The 14,145-nt window shown below is 39.1% G+C and overlaps 1 protein-coding gene across 3 annotated transcripts in view; it reads right to left on the reverse strand.

Moving 5' to 3' along the window:
* Positions 1 to 12,863, reverse strand: part of LOC123513901 (serine/arginine repetitive matrix protein 1-like) — a 32,106-nt gene extending 19,243 nt beyond the window's left edge. The window contains exons 1-5 of one of the 3 annotated variants that reach the window (XM_045271364.1): positions 12,722 to 12,863; positions 7,102 to 7,191; positions 6,777 to 6,902; positions 4,567 to 4,737; positions 4,297 to 4,418 (exon numbers count right to left, since the gene is read on the reverse strand). In XM_045271364.1, coding sequence (XP_045127299.1) covers positions 4,297 to 4,418; positions 4,567 to 4,737; positions 6,777 to 6,902; positions 7,102 to 7,191; positions 12,722 to 12,745 — 533 coding nt within the window. In that variant the 5' untranslated portion in view covers positions 12,746 to 12,863. Of the gene's footprint in view, positions 1 to 4,296; positions 4,419 to 4,566; positions 4,738 to 5,595; positions 6,426 to 6,776; positions 6,903 to 7,101; positions 7,192 to 12,721 lie in introns of those variants that run through there. The other 2 variants (XM_045271366.1, XM_045271365.1) reach the window with 2 other exon arrangements.
* Between the last annotated feature and the right edge of the window lie 1,282 nt (positions 12,864 to 14,145).

The raw sequence follows: 14,145 nt of genomic DNA on the forward strand, positions 1-14,145 counted from the left end.
CTTACTTTTCTTCAATAAGAGGAAGTGCAAATGCAATTCCAGAACGAAGCCCAGGTTGAGGTATAAGTGGCATGGATTTGTTCTGGTTTCTTTTGACTAGGCTTGGTCTTGGTTACTGGGCCATTTGCCTAGCATAGCAAGAATGCCGCCAGCTTGTGTGTGATAATGTTCCTGGTTTCACACCAAGAACCATGACCCGCGTTCCGCGTATCACATGCCAGTGTGATTATACACACGGTGGAGAGAACAAGGAACATAAAAGGAGTTGTGGTGTGGGTTAAAGTTTGGAGGACAGTGGCGGTGTTGCCATCTGTCAGTAGCGAGTAATTTCATACAAAACCTTTTCTGGAGTAACTTATAAAGATTTCTCCCATGCCCCCCCCCTCCTATTCTTTCCTTCTATTCTCTTGTGTTAATAAACTTATAAGGCAAATAAAACATGTTTATATATATATATATATATATATATATATATATATATATATATATATATATATATATATATATATATATATATATATATATATATATATATATATATATATATATATATATATATATATATATATATATATATATATATATATATATATATATATATATATATATATATATATATATATATATATATATATATATATATATACACACAGGCAACCCCCGCTTAACGAAAGTTCACACAACAAAATTTCGCTACAACGAAGGTTTCCTTTTACTACCATCTGCTTGTTTAACGAACATCAAACTCGCTTTAACGAAATTTTATCCAGGTAATTTTTTCCCAGTTTGAAAGCCCCGCCATATCAGGCAAGCCGACAGGCTTTTGAATATCCCAGCGCCTCTCGTGGACAACACACGCACCTAGTTAAAAAAAATAACAGCGTCAGCAGCAGCTTGTCTCCCCACGCTCAACATGCCACCAAAACGCCCTGCAATGTCACCTAGCGTTGCTAAGAAGACCAGGAAGTCTCTTACTTTCGAAGTGAAACTGGATATTATTCACAGACACGAGGCAAGAAAACTAATAGCATTGCTTCCAACCATGGCTAGGCTCCATCTACTGTCTACCATTTTCAAGTCAGCAGACTCTATCAAGAAGGCTGGTGAGATCATATCTTCCTTGCAAGGTAAAAAGAACCACCTGAACTCGTGACTCTGCAATGGATAAAATGGAAAGCCTTGTGGAAATGTGGTACATAAGTTTTGTATGTGATACAATGATGCACCCTCTGTTTACATTCTAAAGGTTGCCAGCTAGCATATTTCCCACACCACTCTCCCTCCCTTCATAAATTTAAGATCATCAACATTATAAAGTTACTTACATACATATATTAGTGTACATTATAATGACTTAGTCTTAAACTGAACTGCTTAAATGTTTAACTTCTTAATATTTACTTTCATTAAACCTTTCACTGTAATATGATGCACTCTCGCTTTGTTTACTCTCAACGGAAGCTCAAGTCAGGGGTTAAACTTAAATTTGGTTCGCTTAACGAAAATTCCCTTAACGAAGGGTTTTTTAGGAATGTAACCCGTTCGTTAAGCGGGGTTTGCCTGTATGTTTCACTGTTTGATCTGCTGCAGTCTCTGACGAGACAGCCAGACGTTACCCTACGGAACGAGCTCAGAGCTCATTATTTCCGATCTTCGGATAGGCCTGAGACCAGGCACACACCACACACCGGGACAACAAGGTCACAACTCCTCGATTTACATCCCGTACCTACTCACTGCTAGGTGAACAGGGGCTACTCGTGAAAGGAGACACACCCAAATATCTCCATCCGGCCGGGGAATCAAACCCTGGTCCTCTGGCTTGTGAAGCCAGCGCTCTAACCACTGACCTACCAGGCGTGTGTGTGTGTGTGTGTGTGTGTGTGTGTGTGTGTGTGTGTGTGTGTGTGTGTGTGTGTGTGTGTGTGTGTGTGTCTATATATATATATATATATATATATATATATATATATATATATATATATATATATATATATATATATATATATACAGTAAGTCCTTGTTATACGGTAATTCTTTATCCGGTAAATTCGCAGTTATGGTATTTGGAAATTACTACCCTCGATTCGATATACAGTATCCGCTCATGTCATCCGAGAGGGCCCAGCACAGGGGAACAGGGGTCATGACATCATTCATGCCACACCTCCCCGCCACTCACAGTACTGACATTAACTTGACCACCCTTGGAGCCTATTATCTCTTCCCCTCTTCCCTTTTTTTTTTTTAACTGCATTACATATTACTTACATGCATTACTAATTAGATGAATAAATGGAATATTAAAGGGTCTATTGTAAGCACAAATACATTCATAATAATCATGGCAAACACTAAAAACCTACTACCAGCGGCAAACCATGCAGCAACTGATAAAGGGAACAGACAGGCCAGGCAAGCCCACTATCAGTGAATGATGGAAGTCGTATAACATCAAGCACGCCTTAGATAACATCAATTCATCTTGGGACGAAGTGAAGACGTCTACCATGAACTTGGCGTAGAATAAAGTATGGCCAGAATGAGCTCATAACTTCCCAGGCTTTGCTGAAGACGACATTGGTGCGATCACAAATGATAGTAAATCTGTGCCATAGGGCTGGCTTCGATCAAGTTGGTGATGATGTTCAAGATCATTTGGAAAGCCATGCTAAATCTCTCTCAAATGACGAACTTATAGAGCTAGACAAGGCATCACAGGAGGCAGAAAAAGAGGGCGATGAGGAAGAAGAACCTGTGCGTGGCCTGGATATCAAAACTCTTAGAGAATGTCTCGGCGGTATCAAAAAAGCTCTGGAAACCCTGAAGGAACGTGACCTTAATCCTGCCAGGAGTAGCAAAGTGGCTCATGATGTAGAGAAAAGTGTCAAGATTTATCAAGAAATCTATGATGAAAAAACAAGAAAAACTAAACAGACCTCCATCTACTCATTCTTCAAGCCAGTCAGACATGCCGTCCCTGTCACACCTGCCAACCCTGCTACAGCTGGCCCTTCCTCAATATCCTTTCTTCAAACCATTGAAACGTGCCAACCCTGCTACAACTGGCCCTTCTACACCTGCTTCCGACAGTGCAGACAATGACATCTTATCCTTGTCTGCCCACTTAGTGGAAGATGAGTAAGGGCTGAAATCCCTACTGTCCCTTATCCTCAGGAAGGACATCATCTGATAGAATACATTATCTGTTTATTTCTTTGGCGCAGTACTTTACTTTTTTTTTTTTTTTTTAATGATTATTTTCACGTATTTTCATTTCTGTAGGGGTGACTTTTGATGTGCTGGAATGCATTCCCTATAATTACATGTTATAATGGGTTCGGTATACGGTAAATTCGATATGCGGTAAAATTTTCAGGAATGCATATGTACGGTATAACGAGGACTTACTGTATATATATATATATATATATATATATATATATATATATATATATATATATACAGTAAAAGCTCAATTAGTCGGACCCCAAATACTTGGATTTCGTACATACCCGGACGAATTTGGCCAAAATATTTTCTTTATATCTAAAATTCATAAAATAAAGAGGGAATTTATATGTAAATGTTAAGTAGAACATCTTGTTTTCACTTAAAACACATTAAAAAACCATAAAACAAACTATAGGAAATGTAAAACAGCCAAAAAATTTTTTTTTGAAATATTTTTTTTATGGGGGGGAACAGTAAAAAAGACGCCACAACTCGCTCTCAAGTTCGGACTTTGGTTTGTTTACATCCAGACATCCACTCGCCGCCATAACACTCACTGGCTCCTGCAATCTCTACTGGAATTTGTCTCAGAAAGTGATGATAATAGGGAAAGCACCCAATATAAGAAAGCAGGGTTAGAAAGAAAACGAGTGCAGTATGGGAGATCGGAAAAACTTGAAGAAGCTGTAACGAAGTGGCATCAGCAACAGGTGTGCATTGGGGTTGCTGTTTGAGGGATTGAGATTAAGAATGCTGCAAAAAGGTTAAGTACACCATCTACTGCAACTAATTGCAGTAGAGGGTGTAAAATGAATGACAGTGAAGTTACAAAAAAAAAAAAAAAAAAAAAAAAAAAAAAAAAAAGAATTAAAAAAGGCTAAAAATGGGTCATTATCGCATATAGTCGGACAAATACCTTACTCAGACGGGTTTTCCCCCCATAAGGTCCGACTAATTGAGCTTTTACTGTATATATATTAGACACAGAGCAATTTTTTGAGCCAAAATTTTGGAAAATAGTGCGTCCTATATGCCACCAAATACGGTAACTGATGGTCTCACCTTTCTTTGCGGTCTTTCTCTCTATCTTTGTCTCGATCTCTGTCTCTTTCTTTCTCCTTTTCCTTCTCCTTGTCCCGCTCCCGCCGTGCTTCCTGAATTTTTTGCAACCTCTCCTCCTCTTCCTGAAGAGAGTAAAAAATAGTGTAATGCCTGACATTCAAGGCTTTACCATGTGCCAGCTTTTTCCCCATATCTTCCTTAACAACACTAGGTCAAAAATAAATATATAAGATATGTTTTACAAAGACAAGGAGTTTCTTCAATGCCTACCATTTTCTTCTTAAGTTCTTCCTTCTTTTGGTCAAGGAATTGTTTTGGGATCCCTGAAGGACTGGCCTGAGCAGAGAGCAGCAAATCCCACAGCTCTCCCATGAAAATCCTTGCATTTTTACCGTTGAGGAAACCCGTCAGCATAATCTGCATTTTCCGGGGATCTGGGTTCTGTAAGAAAAGACACATTATCTTAACAATTCAACCAGAGACTCACACTTAAAGCACACTGGAGCACCACACACTATACTTCACCTACTCAACATGATGAATCCAAACACTGATTTGGAATGAGTGAAAGGACATTAAATGATCTGGTACTTCACAGTAAGAAGCAGCCAGTGAAAGGATGACAACTAGAGCCTTCATGTTGCTTGTTCAGGAGACAATGGCAGTACCAGTAGTGACCTTACAGCACACTAACACACCAAACCTGTGAGTGCAGCACAGACCCTCAACTCACTACAAGGATGAGCAGCAGCATCCATTTCCACTCTCCTCCTCCTAGAAGGCTAAGTCAATGTCAATATAAGTTTTAAGTCACAAAATATTGGCATGATATTATTACATTCTATATTCCACTGTTTTAGCCTGACATTTTCTACGTTATCAAGAGTGGCAGTCCCTTCCTTCCAAAGGTACTTATTTTTTTCTTAGAATTCCAAGTTCCTATATAATAATATACATAACACTTCTTAACTATGTTCTTATTTACAATTCCTGCAAATTAATTAACTCCTTATATTATTTTCTTGCATCAACAGTTACTTCATAGTCATCACCATGTTTGTATTATCAAACTACTTTATCTAACTACATTCTGTAAAGCCTCAGGCACTTCTACAGAGAATTCTGCCTTCATGTTATATATAAAGAGAACTATAACCAATTCTACAAAATCTTAACATATACAGAGTTACACATGGCCTCTCAGTCTCTTAGCCAACATCAGTCTGCTTGCAATCCTTAACTGGATATGTGGAAGGCTATCCTCAAACATGTGCAACCTTGCCTAATAAACTTTTGTACCTTATGTGTCACATGGCAACAAGAGCCATCTCTGAGGGTGTTGTGAGCAGGTGTTCATGGTGGAACTCCTACTGGAAAAGGCTCATAATAGTCTTGCCTGGCAATGCCGCTCTTGGCGCTCCTCACTACAGCATTCCCGATCTCTGACGAGGGCAGTGGTTGACACACATCATGCCCACGCTTGCTTCCACAACATACAATCACGTTCATTATATCTGGGGCTCCAGAACGTGATTCAGGAAGATCTTGATCCAGTGTGGTAGCATGGCGGTGCATTCCCCAGAGTTGGTCCTGAGTCATACAGGTGCATGACCCAGGCTCAAGACCTTGTAGACTTCCATGGTGGTCCCAGGTCAGGCATCCAAGACCCAGAACCAGGATGATGTACTGCTTCCAGAAGGATGGTCCCAGGCCATAATGGTGAGTGGCCCAGGCAGCAGGCCCAGGATGAGAACACTTCATCAGGAGGTGACAAACCCAGGCCATGCAATGCATGACCCAGGCTCCAAGCCCATGGCGTGATGACTTGTTACTTAAATCCCAGGTACGTGACCCAGGAATGAGACCCAGGCCAATCTCTCTGCAACTACTTCAGGTACCCAGACAGCTCCTTGCCCTGAAGCCAAGAGCAATCCAGGCAGGTAGGACAGCACAGGCCCTAGCAATGGCCCAGGCTGCAGTCCCTCGGTGTGATGATCTTCACCCTGGTGGCCCGGGCCCTGAGAACCCTTCCTCACAGGGTGTTCAGGCATATGTGCCTCACACCCCTGAGGGAAAGAACCCAGACAAGAGCAGCAGACCAGCCCCATGCAGCAGGCCAGCCAAGTGCAGACGAAGCTCTACCATAGGGCTGGCATGGAGCAGGTTGCTGGCAGGAGCGCCTCCACCACCATGGACCAACACCCTTTTGGCATTACTTGCTATTACCAGAAAAAATTGGCAATGTCAGATGAAATTCTGATTTATATTCTACATTGCAACTGCGACTAAAAACGAACAACTCACAGAGCAGGTAAGTACTAGAGATGAGTATGAAGAGTTTTCATACTCATCCCTTTGTAATGATAAATGAACAAGTAGTTTCTGCCTTACTTAGGGGAGAAAAAAAAAAATAGACCACTCGCACATGCACGCTTCACAACCATTCGGGCTGCCCCTACCCCCATCCTGCCAACACTCACCTTTTCAGCCTCTAGTTGATTGAAGACATACTCAATTACCACATCATCCTCCATGCCCAGGATGCCAGTGATCTTCTCTGTGACCCAAGGCTTCACCACCTCAAGGCGTACCTTAGTCATGTCAATCTGCACAAAGAATTCACAAACAACTTACTTTCATCATACTTTATAAATCTCAAAACATAACACGAGTGCAAAAGGATATGGACAAACAAAAAAATGTGTTAATATTAATCACACTTACTAAAGTGGAAGACTTCTAACCTTAATAGTCTCCATGGCTTACCACTTCAAACTTCATAAAATGAACAACCAGTAACCTTACCTTTTTTCCTAAACTCTCAGCAAACTTCATCTCCTTCATAAGTTTTTTGTCTTTGTTGCTGAAGCGGTTGTCCTGCTCAGCAGACGTCCCCTGCAAAACAAAAGCATCTAATTTAGTAGTCCACAATAGAAGCTATTAAAATTTTGAAATCTAAACACCAGGAACTAGAGAGAGAGGAAAAAGAAAAACAATACAGTAAAACACGAGTAGGAGCAAATGGGAGAAGGCCAACCCGAGTTATCTGAATATTAGTGTTGTATGTACACTATAAATAACTTATTTTGGTGGTATAACTCTGACACCTTATATCCCATTTCCTTTCAGATTCAGAAAACCCATTGTATACACATACAACTGACAATTACAAATCCAGAAAGTTATATTCTGTAAACATCAGCTTTCCGGCATGAATGTTGGAACATCTTTTTTAACTTACCACATTAGCATGCCATTTACTTATGGAGGCACTGTTTATGTTCTAATGACCCTGTGCAAAGAAATCACATGTTTGGTCCTGCTGATAAGCTCTTCTCACTTGCTTGCAACAGCTGATAAGCTCTTCTCACTTAATAATTTATTTCCTACTGTAAAGTACATTATAGATTCAGAAAAGAACAGGAGTGTAAAATACAAACATCATGTGTTGTTGATCACAGAGAAAGTGGAAGTGGGGAGGGGGGGACTAGAAATTGTCATGGCTAATAACATCAGTCATAGCAGGCAAAAAGACACATTTAAAACATAAGTCTAACTGTGGCTGACTATAAACTTGTGACATCATCCATAAGTATTAAGACCGGATTCACCCCGTTTTTGCACTGCCTCTCACTGCCGGAACTCTTCATGATAACATGGCTATATATACTGTACCATAATACAATCCCCAACAGTTTTCATTATAAATTTACTAATCAATATCAGTAATGATGAGTAAATAATGTCTTTCTTTGATGCAATAAGAATTTTTAATAACAACCCTAGTTTCCCATGGCAGGCATGGCCTGCATGTGTCAGGGTGTGGGTAGTAATCTCATATATATGTATCATGTTTCTTTTGTTTGGATAAACGGTCTAACAATTCCTAAAAGTAGTATTATGATGTAAAAAAAAAAAAAAAAAAAAAAAAAAAAAAAAAAAAAAAAAAAAAAAATCAAATTCAAGAAAATTATGTTGAGACCTTATTTCACTCTACATATTCAAAGTTGACAAATTATGGGAGCGTGTTCTAGCTGCCGTTGACTTCTGACGGTGGGGAAGACTGACAGCCACAAATTCTGTGAAATCTAATGATAACCGTGTATCACCACACACTATGCAGAATACCACCCACACTCCAAAACACACAAGCACTGTTGCATCTTAAAGGTCATCTGGTAAATTTAAATTATGCAGGAAAACGTAAATAATTTCACCACATTTACATTATGCCGGATTACAAGAGTTGCTAAATGATGGAATTCTGAATTTGGAAGGTTCAACCTTTACAGCATGTATATACATAAAAAATCAGGAATTTTTGAAAAACTGGCAGTCCTCAGATCCTAAGGATACTAGATTTTTTGTCAACTTTAATATAATAGTATAAAGTGGCAGAAAAATGCCACTAAACCCTCCATCTTCACCAAGCTGAGAGGCCCTGTGGGAATGCAAAGTTTCTGGGTAAATTAAGACGAAAGCAAGTGTTTTCCAGGGAGTAAATCATCAGAATTACAAAAGTACAGCAACTGTCAACTTTTGATTAACATGAATTTGAATAATGTGATTTTAATTTAACATACTTGATATTTAATGAGATATGATTAAATAACAATTGATTCAATGTAACGTGTGTTAACTTGACTCGATGACATCACATGCATCCATGGTGCTTCTAGGGGTAATCGCCTGAGACACCCTCGACTGGATTCTTAAACTATATCTTACACCTTCATCAGTTGAAGGATAAAGTCTGGGAGAAATTTATATTCTTAAGAGCGAACTCTGCCTTCCTGGAGTATGGGAAGGCAACGATCAGGCAGGATTTACTTTCATCACGAAAGTGAACCAAGACCCATTATCATCTTTGCATAAATTTTGCCCAAATATCTATTATTGTAATTTTTTTTCTGTGAACTAATTTTTAGAAACATAAAAATATATAGGCTATTGTTCAAATAGCCTACTTTACAAAATTTTAAGACTGGAACCAAACCTAAGAACAACAACAACAACATCGCTGCCACCATTTCCACCTCCCAAGTTTACAATCACAATTCTTCTTAGCTTATGATCAGTTGTATGCAGGGGTGTGGAATCGGATTTTCAAAAGTCCGACTCCGACTCCAGTAAATTTAAATGTTGCGACTCCGACTCCGACAAATTTGAAGGTTGCAACTCCGACGCCGACTCAGTTTTTTTTTTTTTTTTACAGTACAATGATATAGTCTATTTTTTTACATCAGGGATGGTGGCCAAGGGAAAAGATTAAACAAAAAGCCCGCTAGTTGCTACATCCAAAAGAGACGAAAGTTAAGAGAATCAATACTTACATATTTTCGAGTTAATCCATAATAAAAGTGTACTTGACGATTGTATAATTATCATAAATTAATAAAAATTATCTTTATATTTAATGCTTGATTGGACACATCCTCCACAAAGTCAATTTCTCCCAATTTGTAGGAATCTCCATGTAGTGGAATCTTTACTCGAAAATTTATCACGTAAAGGAGTCGGAGTCGCTCATATTTTTACCAACTCCGACTCTGACTCCAATTCCGACTCCGGCCAAAAGTAGCCGACTCCTCAACTCCAACTCCACACCCCTGGTTGTATGTCTTATCGCTAGATAAGTACCATATTATGTAGATAGCTGGAGGACTGTCCTCTTCCCATAGCCTGCAGTGTTGAAGGAGGAGGCAATTCTATCTCATGTTAAGGGCACTATACAGCCATTTGTGCTTTTATTTAGAATAACTTTTTCCTGGCTCACCAAGTCTAATAATAAATCATGCTCTGCAGCAGTAATAGGGATGTTTCTCTTCGTAAAAAATTTTATGTTGCCTGTGGTGGAACGGTGAGACAGCCTGGTTTGGACCACGTGGCTCAATCAGCTGAAGTGATGGTAAACAAACACTGCTACCAACCACCAACAAATTATACTCATGGGTCATTTCATTAAAAGCATTAATAACAAATGTATGAATATGGGAAAATGTTCCTGGCATATAAATTCACGTGAACTATCAAGTTGAATTACGAATTTTTTTATTTCCCAGACAAGAAGGATGTGCAGGTGAGAACTTGAGCTTTTATTGTTTCCATGGCCATTTTTTTTTTTTTTAAGTAATAGGCAGACTTTCCCATTGGCCAGTAACATAACCCCACATTACCATTGTTTTCTACAGGGAAATTGTTTCAATAACATGATTTTAAATAACGTGACATCTACAAGAATGTAATCCTGGCATTAACTGAGTTGACTGTATGTGCCTAGAAACAATTAAAATCCACTAATATGCACATGGAAAACAATTCTGCAATCATAACACATACAATGCAGGAAAAGTTTCACATGTCAGAAAAAAAAATAACTATCATACTTTACATGATTAACCACACCTAACCTTTATTTTCATCTATTTTATATTAATGTTATAGCCTACAGCACCTGTAGGCACACTTTTTTTTTCTTTTCTCGTTATGGCCTATAGCACCTGTAGGCATACTTGGAGTATATGTGGGAAGTGCTGTTAAGCTTCTGCCCATTAGTGGCGCTGGCAATTTTATTTATAGTGGTACCCATATTAAGCAGGGGTGTGGTGTCGGATTTTCAAAAGTCCGACTCCGACTCCAGGAAATTTGAAGGTTGTGACTCCGACTCAGCTCCTTTTTTTTTTTTTTTTTTAACAGTACAACGATATAGTCTATTTTTTTTTTTTTACATCAGGGATGGTGGCCAAGGGAAAAGATTAAACAAAAAGCCCACTAGTTGCCACACCCAAAAAAGACGAAAGTTAAGAGAATCAATACTTACATATTTTCGAGTCAATCCATAATAAAAGTGTACTTGACGATTATATAATTATCATAAATTAATAAAAATTATCTTTATATGTAATGCTTGATTGGACACATCCTCCACAAAGTCAATTTCTCCCAATTTGTAGGAATCTCCATGTAGTGGAATCTTTACTCGAAAATTTATCACGTAAAGGAGTCGGAGTTGCTCATATTTTTACCGACTCCGACTCCAGCCAAAAGTAGCCGACGCCTCGACTCCGACTCCACATCCCTTATATTAAGGCCCTTATCAACACCCAAGCACATCTTTGGTATGACCACCTAGAACCTGGGTATCATGTAGGTAACTTTAAACCACTCGACAAATGACATAGCTTCAAAGCGGTAAGAGGTATGATTTAAACTTACGTGTGGACGTCTGCCCGATCCCACGCTCACCACCTTATCCACTATGTAACTGCAGTAGCATAGTGGATAAAGTGAAGAGTGTGGCATCGGGCAAATGTCCATGTGAAGGTTTGAATCCCACCACACATCACCTTGATACATTGCCATTTGTCGAGTGGTTTAAAGTTACCTACATGTCACCACGATACCCAGATTCTAGGTAGTTACACCAAAGATATGCTTGGGTGGTGATATGGGCCCTAATATGGATACCCCTATAAATAAAATTGCCTACGCCACTTATGAGTAGAAGCTTAACAGCACTTCCAAGCTATAAGCCAGGACATAAATTTAGATGACTGATAATTCACTCCTTGGAAAATACTTTTTCATCTTACCACACCTGAAAACTCTATATTCCAGCAGCTCCCCAAGCTTGTTAGGGATTGCATAGGTGGCATTTTTTCCACCACTTCATGTCCTTGTATTAAATGTATACACTGGCTCTTGTGAAGATATGGAAGTAAGTAATTGAAAAAAATAAAGTGCCAGTTATACTGGAGCATTACCTCTATTTTTTACTATTTGTTGACTGCCAGGCTTTCTCTCAATTGTGTTAACTGGCGCCTCTACTTTTCTTGAATAGCAATAAATGGCATGTTGTACAGGTGAAATGGCAAACTGTCCTGCCTGTCCAAACCCTACACCCCCTAGGGTCCTCAGCCTGAGATGCCCCAGTGCTTAGCGACAATATTGCCTGCACGGCCACGGCGTTATCAAAATGGTTTGTGGGTTTCCTTGCAATCACTAGTAATGCACACTAAATCATAACTAAAAAGACTAGACACTAAGCCAATGTTATTATTGACAGGAAGCCAAATTTTCGCCCCTTTGCATTGCACACTGGCGCCACCACCAGGCTCCGGGGCTGGTGTGGCTTGCAAGAACACCCCCCTGCCCCCCCCACCCATGCTACGACACCCACACACCACTGCAGAGGCACGCTGACACTAATCCAAACTGTTCTCAAAACCTAACAATGATCTTACGAGAAAAAATTTAAATAAATAAATCGTACTTATGCGGATAATGAGCCGCCATCTTTGCCTTCCCTCGCCGCCCTTCCCGCCTTGCTCCTCGCCTGTCCGCCCCGCCCCGGCCCTTTACGCCAGCCTGCACTTGACATCCTGACCTGCACCACATCCCCCACAGGATGACCACACTGACTTACGCGGAAGAAGCCTGCATCAGCCATTGTGTAGACTTGTGAAGCGACGCTACGTAGTTTCTCCGGCCCAACGCTGTGCTCACGCCTCGACTGGGTCTTGGTCTTGGTCTTGGCGCTGCACTGGACACTGGACACTGGAGTCCCGTTGTCTTGTGATACTTTTTACCAAGGAATATACAAGAATCCTTGCTTTTTACCTTAAGACACTCAAACTCTTCAACCTAAGCTTAGGCTAGGATACTCAATATTCTATAAATGATATATATATATATATATATATATATATATATATATATATATATATATATATATATATATATATATATATATATATATATATATATATGTGTATATATATATATATATATATATATATATATATATATATATATATATATATATATATATATATATATATATATATATATATATATATATATATATATATATATATATATATATATATATATATATATATATATATATATATATATATATATATATATATATATATATATATATATATATATATATATATATATATATATATATATATATATATATATATATATATATATATATATAAAAGCTGGCCAAGCGGGAAAAAAAAGAATGAATAAGTAAAAAGGCCCACATAGTTCCCAGCTCACTTGCAGGTCTGATAGAATTAATCAAAGGCGTGTTCACAACTTCATGTGTCAATACGCAACTGAAATTGCAAGTCGGTAGAATTTCCGACTGCATATCGATGCCTAGCGACTGGAAAAATCAGTCACAAAACACGGAGAAAGGTTTGAAAATGTGGTGTCAATGAAGAGAAGATGATGGAGTTGGTGAGGGAAAAAGGGCACAACTGGGACCCTGAAAATGAATCATCCAGTAAAAATAGCTTACGCAAATCGACGTTTGATGAGATAGCTTCCACTCTCTCTTTACACGGAGGAGGTAGTAGACACCTACCGAAACAATAACTTACTCCCAGTGAGATCTAATAGGACTAGTTCAGGAGGTGCTGTGAACCTTCCATTAAAGCTAGTTGTGATCTCGTTGAATGTTTCCCTTTGTGTCTCACAACTCAAGGGGGTAGTCACAGCCTACCCTCTAAAGACAGCTCTCCTTCTTCACACAAAACTACATGCACTTACCACACATACACCCTTCACGCCAAATAAAAATTTAAAAGAAAAATGGGACCCGAAATAAACAACGCCTCGGAGTCCCCTCTGGGAGGGGACCAAAAATGTCCCCAGGTCGGACACCTCTCCTGTTGAAGACCACAAATGCCTTGACACCTCCCTCAACTTTTTCTACATTAACTTCTGCAACATTCGCGGTCTTAGATCTAATTTTCAATCTGTGGAACACCACCTCTCCTCTACTAAACCTCATCTTCTTTTCCTCACCGAAACACAGCTGTCTGAGGCAAC

Source organism: Portunus trituberculatus, chromosome 37 (assembly GCF_017591435.1).
Source record: "Portunus trituberculatus isolate SZX2019 chromosome 37, ASM1759143v1, whole genome shotgun sequence".
Classification (NCBI taxonomy): domain Eukaryota; kingdom Metazoa; phylum Arthropoda; class Malacostraca; order Decapoda; family Portunidae; genus Portunus; species Portunus trituberculatus.